The 17464-nt window shown below is 54.3% G+C and overlaps 1 protein-coding gene across 3 annotated transcripts in view; it reads right to left on the bottom strand.

Moving 5' to 3' along the window:
* Positions 1-598: 598 nt before the first annotated feature.
* The window catches only part of LOC140362610 (neural cell adhesion molecule 2-like), a 535654-nt gene continuing 518788 nt past the window's right edge, over positions 599-17464 (bottom strand). For 2 of the 3 annotated variants that reach the window (XM_072448705.1, XM_072448713.1), the window contains exons 16-17: positions 17395-17464; positions 599-778 (exon numbers count right to left, since the gene is read on the bottom strand). The exon at positions 17395-17464 is cut by the window's right edge. In XM_072448705.1, the coding sequence (XP_072304806.1) occupies positions 664-778; positions 17395-17464 (185 nt within the window). In that variant the 3' untranslated portion in view covers positions 599-663. Of the gene's footprint in view, positions 779-16041; positions 16082-17394 lie in introns of all 3 variants that reach the window. The other variant, XM_072448723.1, reaches the window with a different exon arrangement.

Here is a 17464-nt window from a genome sequence, read left to right as displayed (position 1 = left end):
AAGCAGACAACACTCTCCAAACGTTGCCTGCTTCAAATATAGGAGAAATGAACAGTTGAGTCAAAGATGGTTTGAAGAGATGGTAGGCCTAGGTGCTAGCTAAACCAATAAACGGCTAGTTAGCAAAACGGTGCATTAAACTTGGCAAAATAGTCGGAATTCTATCCAGTAGTAACGTCTGGCTTTTACGTTCGTCATGGCAGCACAGCGAGTTGAACCCAAGCTCTAGTGCTCAACCTTTGACATTTAAAGCCAATATCCAACATTTAAAATATGTAAGCTTATCTTCCAATGAATCGTAACTGTATCCAGAGGAGCGTGTGGCTGCCTGCACGTTAGCTCTGACAGTACAAAAGCTAGCGTCATCACTGCTGAGGGCAAACAGGAACTGCAACCTGAACCGTGGTGACAGAGGAGACAAACATGGGTCAAATGAAGGGACATAGATCACAGAATAACCTTCCACTGATACACTTATGACCCGGGCGTTGAAAAGGCCTGCCCGTCTGTTCACTTTTCTCTACTTCTTATGTACACATGCCTGCTGGGGGCATTTGCTATAAACAGATGCGATTGGACTCCAGGATCGATGTTTCTCTGGGTTTTGGTCTCGTAATCCGAATGTTCTTTTGGTGACGAGTGAAGGGAAAGGTCCCGTGTGTTTTACGCTTTGCTGATGTTGGGCTGTGTGTGCAGACTGTTGTCACTGTGCACTTTGATTTCAATCGTATCCGGCTTGAGAGACTCTTTTCCATTTTCTTCCTTCAGCGGTAACTTCCTGTGAAAAATACAGAAACAAATAGAAAGACATAAGATTGGTAGAGTGAAAGCAAAGTAATGACATCAAAAGTGAAATATAAATAATACAAGCGACACATTCAAATGACGAGCTCGATGGTGACTTTGTCTACAACAAAGTTCTGCCATGGCAGAGTGTGCACCATGGCTTCCTCCACAAAATATGCACTTTTAGCACTTGCCAGTTGAAATCACCTTTCCAGACCTTTTGGTGCATGAATGAGTTGCCCCCATTGGGATTAATAAAGCTGAATTGAATTGAAATGAAAAGGCGACAGGATATTAAATATGCACGAGGCGCTTATTCAAACCCACTGCCCTGGCAAAGAGACCGCACCGGCTTTTGACAATGTTTGGCCTTTTCAACACCTTCTATGCTCAAAAATGTGAATAACTCACACCGTTTGATGATTGCACTTTTGCATGACAAGTCAATACAAAAGTCTAGATGGAACAAGCTGGATAAGAATCTGTCGAGAGGAGAATGGAACAAAGATGTCCTCTGTAACAATGTCCCGATAAGGAGACAAGGAGACGGGACCAAAGCCTATCACACACTTGTCAAGTTGTGCTCTTCGTGCGATGGGCGAGACTGAGTCACACTCGGGAGGACTCTTTGTCACATTCACATTGTTCTGAAAGGCCAGATGTGCATTTATGGTGTGACAGCCTTTTCTTTCTTTTTAGAGTCTATTGCATGAGCTAAAACAGAAACTCAAAGATCACCTTGGAAAACACTGGGGGATTGTCGTCCTTGGTTTAAATCACATTTCACAAAATAGATAGTCAATGTAGCATAAGTGCTAACCTCGATGAACATTAGCCATTTGCCTTTTGTTGTGACCACCGCTTGTTCTTGGAAATCAAACGTTTCTTTCATGAATGTGTGTGTTTTTTTTTTTTTTTTCAGTGATTCACCTGAAATGTGGTGCTGAACGGGCGGAGCAGGAACATTTCCTGAGCAGAAGACGTTGAAGCTTGTGTGCTGCTAATAATGTTATCAAGTTCTTTTTGTGACTGGGACTCTCTCGAGCTTTCATTAATCCAGAGTTGGCAACTTTCATCGCAGACAAAAATAGGAAAAGTGTGTCAATCACAAAAACACAAAAAAACAAATACATTTGCATAAAAAGTGTACACAACAGCCACGCCCCACGTCATGACATCGAAGCATTGCACCATTTTCAGAGAACGTGAGTGATAGACTTTACGTATCGCTCTTGGTGCTTTTCAACAAACAAGTCGTTCAGAATCCATCCGGGAGCTTTCAGATGAATACGAAATGCAGATGTTATTGGGAAACAAACATTTGTCTGTGTCGTGTAGTTTGGTATTAAAAATAAAGCTCTTACTTAAATTCTACAGTGGGACGTCTCAGGGCAATTTGTCACAGCCCAAGCAGCTCGTTTTATCCACGAATAACAGCCTCAACAGTCGCTCAGTAAACACGCAGAAATGAAAGTACATATTGAGTTGTAAATCTTTCTCGCACACTATCATTTTTCTGCTGTGTCTTTGTGAAAAGGATCAATAAGGATGTGTTTACGCTGCTCATTTTCTCAGCGTTCTATGGAGTGTTTTGAAGACCAACAGAAGTTACGAGCGAGAGAACCTCTGGAGAAGCAAATAAACGAGGCGCGGCATGTTCCAAGGCCTTAGCGGACGCTAGCTTTGGTAGCTATGGTTACACGCTGTGTTCTACATTATTCCAAAAGAAAGCTGGACATCAATAGCCTTAATGTTTAATGCCATATTGAGGAACATTTGCGGACGACACCACCCTCATCACCACCCTCATCACCATGACGACACCGCGCTCATCACCACGACGACACCGCCCTCATCGCCACGACGACACCGCCCTCATCGCCACGATGACACCGCCCTCATCGCCACGACGACACCGCCCTCATCACCACGACGACACCGCCCTCATCGCCACGATGACACCGCCCTCATCGCCACGACGACACCACCCTCATCACCACGACGACACCACCCTCATCACCACGATGACACCGCCCTCATCGCCACGACGACACCACCCTCATCACCACGACGACACCACCCTCATCACCATGACGACACCACCCTCATCACCACCCTCATCACCATGACGACACCACCCTCATCACCATTACGACACCACCCTCATCACCACGACGACACCGCCCTCATCGCCACGACGACACCGCCCTCATCACCACGACGACACCGCCCTCATCACCACGACGACACCGCCCTCATCACCACGACGACACCGCCCTCATCACCACGACGACACCGCCCTCATCACCACGACGACACCGCCCTCATCGCCACGACGACGACACCGCCCTCATCGCCACGACGACACCGCCCTCATCGCCACGACGACACCGCCCTCATCGCCACGACGACGACACCGCCCTCATCACCACGACGACACCACCCTCATCACCATGACGACACCACCCTCATCACCACCCTCATCACCATGACGACACCACCCTCATCACCATTACGACACCACCCTCATCACCACGACGACACCGCCCTCATCGCCACGACGACACCGCCCTCATCACCACGACGACACCGCCCTCATCACCACGACGACACCGCCCTCATCACCACGACGACACCGCCCTCATCGCCACGACGACGACACCGCCCTCATCGCCACGACGACACCGCCCTCATCGCCACGACGACACCGCCCTCATCGCCACGACGACGACACCGCCCTCATCGCCACGACGACACCGCCCTCATCACCACGACGACACCGCCCTCATCGCCACGACGACACCGCCCTCATCACCACGACGACACCACCCTCATCGCCACGATGACACCGCCCTCATCGCCATGATGACGCCACCCTCATCGCCACGACGACACCGCCCTCATCACCACGACGACACCGCCCTCATCACCACGACGACACCGCCCTCATCGCCACGACGACGACACCGCCCTCATCGCCACAACGACACCGCCCTCATCACCACGACGACACCGCCCTCATCGCCACGACGACACCGCCCTCATCACCACGACGACACCGCCCTCATCGCCACGACGACACCGCCCTCATCACCACGACGACACCGCCCTCATCACCACGATGACACCACCCTCATCACCACGACGACACCGCCCTCATCACCACGATGACACCACCCTCATCGCCACGATGACACCTCCCTCATCGCCATGATGACGCCACCCTCATCGCCACGACGACACCGCCCTCATCACCATGACGACACCACCCTCATCGCCACGACGACACCGCCCTCATCACCACGACGACACCACCCTCATCGCCACGAGGACACCGCCCTCATCGCCATGACGACACCGCCCTCATCACCTCGACGACACCGCCCTCATCACCACGACGACACCGCCCTCATCACCTCGACGACACCGCCCTCATCACCACGACGACACCGCCCTCATCGCCACGACGACACCGCCCTCATCGCCACGACGACACCGCCCTCATCACCATGACGACACCACCCTCATCACCTCGACGACACCGCCCTCATCACCACGACGACACCGCCCTCATCACCACGACGACACCGCCCTCATCGCCACGACGACGACACCGCCCTCATCGCCACGACGACACCGCCCTCATCACCACGACGACACCGCCCTCATCGCCACGACGACACCGCCCTCATCACCACGACGACACCGCCCTCATCGCCACGACGACACCGCCCTCATCACCATGACGACACCACCCTCATCGCCACGACGACACCGCCCTCATCACAACGACGACACCGCCCTCATCGCCACGACGACACCACCCTCATCACCATGACGACACCACCCTCATCACCATGACGACACCACCCTCATCACCACCCTCATCACCACCCTCATCACCATGACGACACCACCCTCATCACCATTACGACACCACCCTCATCACCACGACGACACCGCCCTCATCACCACGACGACACCGCCCTCATCGCCACGATGACACCGCCCTCATCGCCACGACGACACCTCCCTCATCGCCACGATGACACCGCCCTCATCGCCACGACGACACCGCCCTCATCACCACGACGACACCGCCCTCATCACCACGACGACACCGCCCTCATCGCCACGACGACGACACCGCCCTCATCGCCACGACGACACCGCCCTCATCGCCACGACGACACCGCCCTCATCACCACGACGACACCGCCCTCATCACCACGACGACACCGTCCTCATCGCCACGACGACGACACCGCCCTCATCGCCACGACGACACCGCCCTCATCGCCACGACGACACCGCCCTCATCACCACGACGACACCGCCCTCATCGCCACGACGACACCGCCCTCATCACCATGACGACACCGCCCTCATCGCCACGACGACACCGCCCTCATCGCCATGACGACACCGCCCTCATCGCCACGACGACACCACCCTCATCGCCACGACGACACCGCCCTCATCACCACGACGACACCACCCTCATCACCACGACGACACCGCCCTCATCGCCACGACGACACCGCCCTCATCACCACGACGACACCGCCCTCATCGCCACGACGACACCGCCCTCATCGCCACGACGACACCGCCCTCATCACCACGACGACACCGCCCTCATCGCCACGACGACACCGCCCTCATCGCCACGACGACACCGCCCTCATCGCCACGATGACACCGCCCTCATCGCCACGACGACACCGCCCTCATCGCAACGACGACACCGCCCTCATCACCACGACGACAACCCGCCACAGTCATGGACCTGCCACAGTCGTGGACCTGCCACAGTCGTTCTGGACCTGCCACAGTCGTGGACCTGCCACAGTCGTGGACCTGCCACAGTCGTGGACCTGCCACAGTCGTTCTGGACCTGCCACAGTCGTGGACCTGCCACAGTCGTTCTGGACCTGCCACAGTCGTTCTGGTCCTGCCACAGTCGTTCTGGACCTGCCACAGTCGTTCTGGACCTGCCACAGTCGTTCTGGACCTGCCACAGTCGTGGACCTGCCACAGTCGTGGACCTGCCACAGTCGTTCTGGACCTGCCACAGTCGTGGACCTGCCACAGTCGTTCTGGACCTGCCACAGTCGTTCTGGTCCTGCCACAGTCGTTCTGGACCTGCCACAGTCGTGGACCTGCCACAGTCGTGGACCTGCCACAGTCGTTCTGGACCTGCCACAGTCGTGGACCTGCCACAGTCGTGGACCTGCCACAGTCGTGGACCTGCCACAGTCGTTCTGGTCCTGCCACAGTCGTTCTGGACCTGCCACAGTCGTTGTGGACCTGCCACAGTCGTTCTGGACCTGCCACAGTCGTTCTGGACCTGCCACAGTCGTGGACCTGCCACAGTCGTTCTGGACCTGCCACAGTCGTTCTGGACCTGCCACAGTCGTGGACCTGCCACAGTCGTGGACCTGCCACAGTCGTTCTGGACCTGCCACAGTCGTGGACCTGCCACAGTCGTGGACCTGCCACAGTCGTGGACCTGCCACAGTCGTTCTGGACCTGCCACAGTCGTGGACCTGCCACAGTCGTGGACCTGCCACAGTCGTTCTGGACCTGCCACAGTCGTGGACCTGCCACAGTCGTGGACCTGCCACAGTCGTGGACCTGCCACAGTCGTTCTGGACCTGCCACAGTCGTTCTGGACCTGCCACAGTCGTTCTGGTCCTGCCACAGTCGTTCTGGACCTGCCACAGTCGTTCTGGACCTGCCACAGTCGTTCTGGACCTGCCACAGTCGTGGACCATGACGACACCGCCCTCATCACCATGACGACACCGCCCTCATCACCATGACGACACCGCCCTCATCGCCATGACGACACCGCCCTCATCGCCATGACGACACCGCCCTCATCACCATGACACCGCCCTCATCACCATGACGACACCGCCCTCATCGCCACGACACCGCCCTCATCACCATGACGACACCGCCCTCATCACCACGACACCGCCCTCATCGCCATGACGACACCGCCCTCATCGCCATGACGACACCGCCCTCATCGCCACGACACCGCCCTCATCACCATGACGACACCGCCCTCATCACCATGACACCGCCCTCATCACCATGACGACACCGCCCTCATCGCCATGACGACACCGCCCTCATCGCCATGACGACACCGCCCTCATCGCCATGACGACACCGCCCTCATCACCACGACACCGCCCTCATCGCCATGACGACACCGCCCTCATCGCCATGACGACACCGCCCTCATCACCATGACGACACCGCCCTCATCGCCACGACACCGCCCTCATCGCCACGACACCGCCCTCATCGCCACGACACCGCCCTCATCACCATGACGACACCACACTCATCACCATGACGACACCGCCCTCATCGCCATGACGACACCGCCCTCATCGCCATGACGACACCGCCCTCATCGCCATGACGACACCGCCCTCATCACCACGACACCGCCCTCATCGCCATGACGACACCGCCCTCATCGCCATGACGACACCGCCCTCATCACCATGACGACACCGCCCTCATCGCCACGACACCGCCCTCATCGCCACGACACCGCCCTCATCGCCACGACACCGCCCTCATCACCATGACGACACCACACTCATCACCATGACGACACCGCCCTCATGGGGCTCCTCTCAGGCGGGGTGAGTCTGTTACAGGAGGGGGAGCGGCTGGTGCAGCTGGAACAACCTGGAGTTTAATTGTGTTTTTTTAAGATATTAAATGTTGCCATGGATTTGAAATGTCATATTCTACAGACTAGAACCTTCACACGCTCTGGACCTGCCACAGTCGTGGACCTGCCACAGTCGTTCTGGACCTGCCACAGTCGTGGACCTGCCACAGTCGTTCTGGACCTGCCACAGTCGTGGACCTGCCACAGTCGTGGACCTGCCACAGTCGTGGACCTGCCACAGTCGTTCTGGACCTGCCACAGTCGTGGACCTGCCACAGTCGTGGACCTGCCACAGTCGTTCTGGACCTGCCACAGTCGTTCTGGTCCTGCCACAGTCGTTCTGGACCTGCCACAGTCGTTCTGGACCTGCCACAGTCGTTCTGGACCTGCCACAGTCGTTCTGGACCTGCCACAGTCGTGGACCTGCCACAGTCGTTCTGGACCTGCCACAGTCGTGGACCTGCCACAGTCGTGGACCTGCCACAGTCGTTCTGGACCTGCCACAGTCGTTCTGGACCTGCCACAGTCGTTCTGGTCCTGCCACAGTCGTTCTGGACCTGCCACAGTCGTTCTGGACCTGCCACAGTCGTTCTGGACCTGCCACAGTCGTGGACCTGCCACAGTCGTTCTGGACCTGCCACAGTCATGGACCTGCCACAGTCGTGGACCTGCCACAGTCGTTCTGGACCTGCCACAGTCGTGGACCTGCCACAGTCGTGGACCTGCCACAGTCGTGGACCTGCCACAGTCGTTCTGGACCTGCCACAGTCGTGGACCTGCCACAGTCGTTCTGGACCTGCCACAGTCGTTCTGGTCCTGCCACAGTCGTTCTGGACCTGCCACAGTCGTTCTGGACCTGCCACAGTCGTTCTGGACCTGCCACAGTCGTGGACCTGCCACAGTCGTGGACCTGCCACAGTCGTTCTGGACCTGCCACAGTCGTGGACCTGCCACAGTCGTTCTGGACCTGCCACAGTCGTTCTGGTCCTGCCACAGTCGTTCTGGACCTGCCACAGTCGTGGACCTGCCACAGTCGTGGACCTGCCACAGTCGTTCTGGACCTGCCACAGTCGTGGACCTGCCACAGTCGTGGACCTGCCACAGTCGTGGACCTGCCACAGTCGTTCTGGTCCTGCCACAGTCGTTCTGGACCTGCCACAGTCGTTGTGGACCTGCCACAGTCGTTCTGGACCTGCCACAGTCGTTCTGGACCTGCCACAGTCGTGGACCTGCCACAGTCGTTCTGGACCTGCCACAGTCGTTCTGGACCTGCCACAGTCGTGGACCTGCCACAGTCGTGGACCTGCCACAGTCGTTCTGGACCTGCCACAGTCGTGGACCTGCCACAGTCGTGGACCTGCCACAGTCGTGGACCTGCCACAGTCGTTCTGGACCTGCCACAGTCGTGGACCTGCCACAGTCGTGGACCTGCCACAGTCGTGGACCTGCCACAGTCGTTCTGGACCTGCCACAGTCGTGGACCTGCCACAGTCGTGGACCTGCCACAGTCGTGGACCTGCCACAGTCGTTCTGGACCTGCCACAGTCGTGGACCTGCCACAGTCGTGGACCTGCCACAGTCGTGGACCTGCCACAGTCGTTCTGGACCTGCCACAGTCGTTCTGGACCTGCCACAGTCGTTCTGGTCCTGCCACAGTCGTTCTGGACCTGCCACAGTCGTTCTGGACCTGCCACAGTCGTTCTGGACCTGCCACAGTCGTGGACCTGCCACAGTCGTTCTGGACCTGCCACAGTCATGGACCTGCCACAGTCGTGGACCTGCCACAGTCGTTCTGGACCTGCCACAGTCGTGGACCTGCCACAGTCGTGGACCTGCCACAGTCGTGGACCTGCCACAGTCGTTCTGGACCTGCCACAGTCGTGGACCTGCCACAGTCGTTCTGGACCTGCCACAGTCGTTCTGGTCCTGCCACAGTCGTTCTGGACCTGCCACAGTCGTTCTGGACCTGCCACAGTCGTTCTGGACCTGCCACAGTCGTGGACCTGCCACAGTCGTGGACCTGCCACAGTCGTTCTGGACCTGCCACAGTCGTGGACCTGCCACAGTCGTTCTGGACCTGCCACAGTCGTTCTGGTCCTGCCACAGTCGTTCTGGACCTGCCACAGTCGTGGACCTGCCACAGTCGTGGACCTGCCACAGTCGTTCTGGACCTGCCACAGTCGTGGACCTGCCACAGTCGTGGACCTGCCACAGTCGTGGACCTGCCACAGTCGTTCTGGTCCTGCCACAGTCGTTCTGGACCTGCCACAGTCGTTGTGGACCTGCCACAGTCGTTCTGGACCTGCCACAGTCGTTCTGGACCTGCCACAGTCGTTGTGGACCTGCCACAGTCGTTCTGGACCTGCCACAGTCGTTCTGGACCTGCCACAGTCGTGGACCTGCCACAGTCGTTCTGGTCCTGCCACAGTCGTTCTGGACCTGCCACAGTCGTTGTGGACCTGCCACAGTCGTTCTGGACCTGCCACAGTCGTTCTGGACCTGCCACAGTCGTGGACCTGCCACAGTCGTTCTGGACCTGCCACAGTCGTTCTGGACCTGCCACAGTCGTGGACCTGCCACAGTCGTGGACCTGCCACAGTCGTTCTGGACCTGCCACAGTCGTGGACCTGCCACAGTCGTGGACCTGCCACAGTCGTGGACCTGCCACAGTCGTTCTGGACCTGCCACAGTCGTGGACCTGCCACAGTCGTGGACCTGCCACAGTCGTCCACAGATCCACTGATTTCCAGTCAAATCAATCATTCTGGGAAGAATCAGAGTCACAAATAAAACATAATCCTCATATTTAACAGAATAAAATGAATTGATAAAATAATGGGACTTTTATGTGGATTCCACCTGGATTTATTATTCTTATTATGATCTTGTACTTTAATGTCGGTGTAATCCCTCATACTTTAATACACATCCGTGAATGTATTTTTTAGTGAATTGACCTTCAGCTTTAAAAAATCCCCAACAAACTCAAACTAGTGTCAGTCAGACCATCTTCCAGATTCAGATTTATCATCATTTAAAATCTGATGTTCTTCTGTGCAGAGCTTGTTTGTACTTGTGTAAACAGAACTACAGCGTGGTTTGTGCTCCGGCCCCCAGCACAAGGGGTTAAAAAAGTACTTTTGTATTTAAGTATTTAAGTACGGCTTCAAGGTCCCACAGAACATGTGGAATCTGCAGCTTCTGCCCGTGAATCATCTCAAGGTTCATGTTCTACAGACTGTGCCAGACAATGAAATACACGGCAATAACGCTCATGAGACGGAGAAATACGCACGTGTCCACGATAACTGATGACTGACAGTCAAGACCTGTCACTCAAGCAGTGGGAGGCAAAGTATTGCAACAGTTGAAGTAGAAGTAGTAGGATATTTAAAGAGTATGTAAGTGGTAGTAGTGGTAGCAAATGTAGAAGTATTTATGAAAGCAGCAGTAATAGTAGTAGTAGCATTAGCATTAGCAGTAGTACTAGTAGCATTAGTAGTAGTAGTAATAGTAGTAGTAGTGAAAGTTAATTCTGTCTGAGGTAACAGTTCTTTCTGCTCAGACAGTTTAGATGATACCGTGAGCATCAGATCGTCCCGTGTCAGAATCTGACACCGTCCCGTGTCAGACCGTCCCGTGTCAGACCGTCCCGTGTCAGATCCCGTGTCAGACCGTCCCATGTCAGACCGTCCCGTGTCAGACCGTCCCGTGTCAGATCCCGTGTCAGACCGTCCCATGTCAGACCGTCCCGTGTCAGACCGTCCCGTGTCAGATCCCGTGTCAGACCGTCCCATGTCAGACCGTCCCGTGTCAGACCGTCCCGTGTCAGATCCCGTGTCAGACCGTCCCGTGTCAGACCGTCCCGTGTCAGACCGTCCCGTGTCAGACCGTCCCGTGTCAGACCGTCCCATGTCAGATCCCGTGTCAGACCGTCCCGTGTCAGACCGTCCCGTGTCAGACCGTCCCGTGTCAGACCGTCCCGTGCCATGAAGGCCAAACATTAAGCTCATGCAAACACAGATTGTGTGTCAGTGGAGGGACGTGTGGGGGGTCCACAGGGGCCCCTGCGTGCTCTGTAAAATCACACGTAATGCAGCTGCTAATGAGGAAACTGCTGGAGCAGCAGCTCCAGCAGCAGCTCCAGCAGCTCCAGCAGCACCTCCAGCAGCACCAGCAGCTCCAGCAGCACCAGCAGCACCTCCAGCAGCACCAGCAGCTCCAGCAGCACCTCCAGCAGCACCAGCAGCACCAGCAGCTCCAGCAGCACCTCCAGCAGCACCAGCAGCTCCAGCAGCACCAGCAGCTCCAGCAGCAGCTCCAGCAGCTCCAGCAGCACCAGCAGCACCAGCAGCTCCAGCAGCACCAGCAGCACCAGCAGCTCCAGCAGCAGCTCCAGCAGCTCCAGCAGCACCAGCAGCACCTCCAGCAGCTCCAGCAGCACCAGCAGCAGCTCCAGCAGCACCAGCAGCACCTCCAGCAGCACCAGCAGCACCAGCAGCACCAGCAGCACCTCCAGCAGCACCAGCAGCTCCAGCAGCACCTCCAGCAGCACCTCCAGCAGCACCAGCAGCTCCAGCAGCACCAGCAGCACCTCCAGCAGCTCCAGCAGCAGCTCCAGCAGCACCAGCAGCACCTCCAGCAGCTCCAGCAGCACCTCCAGCAGCTCCAGCAGCACCAGCAGCACCTCCAGCAGCTCCAGCAGCACCAGCAGCACCTCCAGCAGCTCCAGCAGCACCAGCAGCACCAGCAGCACCTCCAGCAGCACCAGCAGCTCCAGCAGCACCAGCAGCACCTCCAGCAGCTCCAGCAGCACCTCCAGCAGCACCAGCAGCTCCAGCAGCACCAGCAGCACCTCCAGCAGCTCCAGCAGCACCTCCAGCAGCACCAGCAGCTCCAGCAGCACCAGCAGCACCTCCAGCAGCTCCAGCAGCAGCTCCAGCCGTTGGAGAAGACTAAAGCGAGTCTACATTTGGACCAAACTGGGCTCCCGCCAGGATCAAGTGTGAATGCACCAGGTCCAACATTTGTGGCTTTTACTCGTGGATATTTCTTCTGAGGATAATGTGCTCACACGGCTCTCAAGCTGGTCACATTTAGTCAAAAGTACAAATTATTTTGACCTTAATTTGAGGATTTCAAAAGATGGAGTAAGTTTTGATTTGTTGAACACATTTCCTGACTCTAAAATCATATCAAAGTTACAGGTTATGGACTGACATCATTTACAGGATAAAAGTCTCTCGCTGTTTTGAGCCTCAGCGCGTTCATACAGTAAAATGAGCATCTCTGTGATTGCTTCGACTGTGTAGCGCTTAGCTAGCTTGTTTGCTAATGACAGGGGGAGATAAAGGACACTTCAACCCATCCACAACACTGAGATATGTTATTTAAGGGGAGAAAGGTCAAAGTGTGTAAATGTGGGCAGAGCTGCAGTGTCCCTGGTGTTTATCTGCTTTTCTTCTTTTGTAAGGCAAAAACCAAATATTTAGCAGAGATGTGAACTTTTATTAGACGGAAGCAGCGTTTCCCATTTTGTGTTTTGAGGATTTACAGGAGAACCACTCAGTGCTAAAGGTCTGAATGTGGTGAGGTCACCTGCACGACCTCTGAGCGTACAGTATGTGACCACCTGCATGACCTCTGAGCGTACAGTATGTGAACACCTGTATGACCTCTGAGCTCACAGAGCCTGGGGCTGAGGTGAGACCGGAGCGGGGCCCATAGTGGCGGGGCCCACAGAGGCTGGGGCTGAATATATAGTATATAGTGGTTCCATTGATACACACAAGTAGAAAAAGGAAAGTCCAAAGAATGGTTCAGGGGCCAAATGTGGTCCATGGGCTACATTCAAGGGCCCAAAGGCATTTGAGTATTTAGCATGAAGTTTTGTGTTTTTAAGTTAAACATTTATGGTTGGGGTAACAAAGAAGATGTTGGGTCTGTTCTCTGACAGCGTATTTCCACAATGGAGCTGCAGGGGGAGCTCTATTGCTCTAAGTTAGCCCTGATTTAAGTTCCTGATCAGTCCAAAAATGATATATAATTAAATCTTTCATAAAATGTAAATACCAAAGTTGAGTTGATCGTTAGCGTTTAGCTCGTGTGGATCTTACAGGAGCCACTGGTTTGACACCAGCTCAAGCTGCGTCAGGACGCTCACCACGGTCAGAGTTAGTGTTCATTTCACACAAAAACATATTTGAAATCAAGGTTATTATGGTAAAAAAAAAATTATTTCTTCAAATCCGTAATTTTATTCCATGCTGTTGTTGTTGCTATGGATACGCTTGAGTTTGAGGGCGCTCGTTAGCCTGCATTAGCCTTCATTAGCCCTTGTCCCAGTGCCCTGCTGTATGGACATGCTGTAGATATGTGGAGCTGTGTTATCGCTTCACTCGATCGATGCTGTTGATCGGGACGACTCATTACACGAGTCTGACTCCAACAAGAAACACACAAGCAACAACTAACCACAATGTCACACAAAGACACACTTTTATTGTGTAAAAACGCTATACAACCGACAACATATTCTTATTTCAGTTCGATTCCCATCCTCCGAAGACAAAACGCTCCACTGAGACCGTGAATGCAGCAGTGTAGAGTCCCTCACGGAAGAGGGCTACAACTGTAGACTACAGCCTTCCAAGTGCACTGCAGAAGACGCTCAAAGCCTTCCAAGTGCACTGCAAAGACGCTCAAAGCCTTCCAAGTGCACTGCAGAAGACGCTCAAAGCCTTCCAAGTGCACTGCAAAGACGCTCAAAGCCTTCCAAGTGCACTGCAGGAGACGCTCAAAGCCTTCCAAGTGCACTGCAGAAGACGCTCAAAGCCTTCCAAGTGCACTGCAAAGACGCTCAAAGCCTTCCAAGTGCACTGCAAAGACGCTCAAAGCCTTCCAAGTGCACTGCAAAGACGCTCAAAGCCTTCCAAGTGCACTGCAAAGACGCTCAAAGCCTTCCAAGTGCACTGCAAAGACGCTCAAAGCCTTCCAAGTGCACTGCAAAGACGCTCAAAGCCTTCCAAGTGCACTGCAAAGACGCTCAAAGCCTTCCAAGTGCACTGCAGAAGACGCTCAAAGCCTTCCAAGTGCACTGCAAAGACGCTCAAAGCCTTCCAAGTGCACTGCAGAAGACGCTCAAAGCCTTCCAAGTGCACTGCAAAGACGCTCAAAGCCTTCCAAGTGCACTGCAAAGACGCTCAAAGCCTTCCAAGTGCACTGCAGAAGACGCTCAAAGCCTTCCAAGTGCACTGCAAAGACGCTCAAAGCCTTCCAAGTGCACTGCAGGAGACGCTCAAAGCCTTCCAAGTGCACTGCAAAGACGCTCAAAGCCTTCCAAGTGCACTGCAAAGACGCTCAAAGCCTTCCAAGTGCACTGCAAAGACGCTCAAAGCCTTCCAAGTGCACTGCAAAGACGCTCAAAGCCTTTTAAATGCACTGCAAAGACGCTCAAAGCCTTCCAAGTGCACTGCAAAGACGCTCAAAGCCTTCCAAGTGCACTGCAGAAGACGCTCAAAGCCTTCCAAGTGCACTGCAAAGACGCTCAAAGCCTTCCAAGTGCACTGCAAAGACGCTCAAAGCCTTCTAAATGCACTGCAAAGACGCTCAAAGCCTTCCAAGTGCACTGCAAAGACGCTCAAAGCCTTCCAAGTGCACTGCAGGAGACGCTCAAAGCCTTCTAAATGCACTGCAAAGACGCTCAAAGCCTTCCAAGTGCACTGCAAAGACGCTCAAAGCCTTCCAAGTGCACTGCAAAGACGCTCAAAGCCTTCTAAATGCACTGCAAAGACGCTCAAAGCCTTCCAAGTGCACTGCAGAAGACGCTCAAAGCCTTCTAAATGCACTGCAAAGACGCTCAAAGCCTTCCAAGTGCACTGCAAAGACGCTCAAAGCCTTCCAAGTGCACTGCAGGAGACGCTCAAAGCCTTCTAAATGCACTGCAGAAGACGCTCCAAACATCCAAGCTTCAATCTCGTTTTGATTGGTTAAGATTTATTTAGTTCTTTTGGACTTTAATTGTATTTTTTGTATTTATTTGAAGGTAAATAAATAAAAAGACTGTGGAGTGTGTGACGGCCAGTTGTGTTTGTAGAAGTAGCTTAGCACTGAACATGTACAAGAATGCACTCCATCCGTGAAAAGTAGAACTCTGTTGTTGCTGCGGTGGTCAAGAGGCAGCACTGAGCAGGCCCAAAAAAGAATTATAATATAATTATAATCACTTGAACCAGTCAGAAATAGTACGTTTAACCCTAAAGTAAGCAGTCAAAATGATTCTCAAGACTAATATTCTGAATTCAAATCATTTTCACTCATGCTGATAGTCCATGTTTTTGCAGCGTGGTGTGATGTATAGAAAGCAGAAGTATACGCACATGCAGGTTCATCCATGGGATCACGGGCGTCGCTGGCATGCATTTCTTATGAGAGAGAGCACAAGATAGACCTGATAGAAAATGGAGGTAAACATGCGTGTCCAGAGGCGGGCGGGGCATGCTCATGTACAGAGAGAGTGATATAGCCACAGGAAGACAATATCGGTGACATACTGTGGTTGAAAAGGTGGTTGGGCTGCTGTTGTAGCTGTACCTAAACGGTAGAAAGAAGCTGCTTTTCTCACTGGTAGAACATAGGGGCTAAGAGGACTCTAGAGGCGCTGCAGTGCTTGAAGAGATTCATTCTGCTTTTTGATAGTAGGAATAAACAGCAAAATAGTGGACACAAATTGGCTGGAAATATACATGGAATATGTTATTTATAGAGCAAAACGGTGCAGTGAGCGCCCAAGTTAAAATATGCACAACACCAAAAGTCGCATTTTTAGAAGCACATTTTCTGTTGGTCATTAGAGATGTGAATATCTAGAGCTGCAGGACATAATGCTCCTGTTCAGACGTTAAAGCCCACACTGTACTGTGGGCCGCTAATGAGGGTCGCTAATGTGGGCCGCTAATGAGGGCCGCTAATGTGGGCCGCTAATGTGGGCCGCTACGGTGGGCGCGCTAATGAGGGCCACTACGGTGGGCCGCTAATGTGGGCCGCTAATGAGGGCCGCTAAGGTGGACCGCTAATGAGGGCAGCTGATGTAGGCCGCTAAGGTGGGCCGCTAAAGTGGGCAGCTGATGTAGGCCGCTAAGGTGGGCCGCTAATGAGGGCCGCTAAGGTGGGCCGCTAATGTGGGCCACTAATGAGGGCCGCAAATGTAGGCCGCTAAGGTGGGCCGCTAATTCAGTGATTCATAACCTTCTCATGTCGAGACCCCAATACAAAGACACACTGGCATTTGTGATCAGGCGGCCCACAAAGGGCGTGTCTACAGAGTTGCAGCCAAAAAAGCTGCGCTATTTGACCGCACCGTTTTAGAGTTAAGGGTTAGGGTCAGGGTTAGGGTTAGCCATGAGGCTATATGGCAGTGCCACGGTTCCTGAAACTGCTGGGCCATTTGACCGCGCCGCGACTCTGCAGCTACGGCCGCCCGCAAAATGATCAAAGTGCATGTTCCACAGCATTAAATGTATCTCCACAGAGGCAAGCTGGGCCACCAGACCGAGAGACGGGTCAGATCTGTGGAACGGCAACCCTTTGTGCATGTTTGTTACAATAAAATCACCTGGAAATGAATAAATGTGATTCATGTTTAATGCCATACTGTGGAACATCTCCATGGAGACAAGCAGCAACAATGTTACGTGATGCACCTTTAACCTTTGGTCCACTATTTTGACGGTTTACGTTTCGAGATCAAATTGATATTCAAACTCATCTACTGTGGCCAATCCAGACTGTGATTGCCTTGTGTTTGGCAGTGCCCCCCAGGTCACCGTCCACCCACAGCAGATGGGCCCCTCTGCAAGCATGAATGGCCCCGTGAGCGACAAAGGGCCGAAGCCAGCGGGACTCACAGGTATGCCGCCTTGCCCTCCTCCATCTCCTTGCCCTTGCCGCTGGTGGCCGTCTTCTTGCTGCAGAGCG

This window comes from Eucyclogobius newberryi, unplaced genomic scaffold, assembly GCF_026437365.1.
Source record: "Eucyclogobius newberryi isolate DKJ021-1_F unplaced genomic scaffold, fEucNew1.0.hap1 SCAF_1, whole genome shotgun sequence".
Taxonomy (NCBI): Eukaryota; Metazoa; Chordata; class Actinopteri; order Gobiiformes; family Gobiidae; genus Eucyclogobius; species Eucyclogobius newberryi.
Note: the sequence above shows the minus strand (reverse complement) of the source record. Positions and strands in the feature narration are given on the sequence as shown.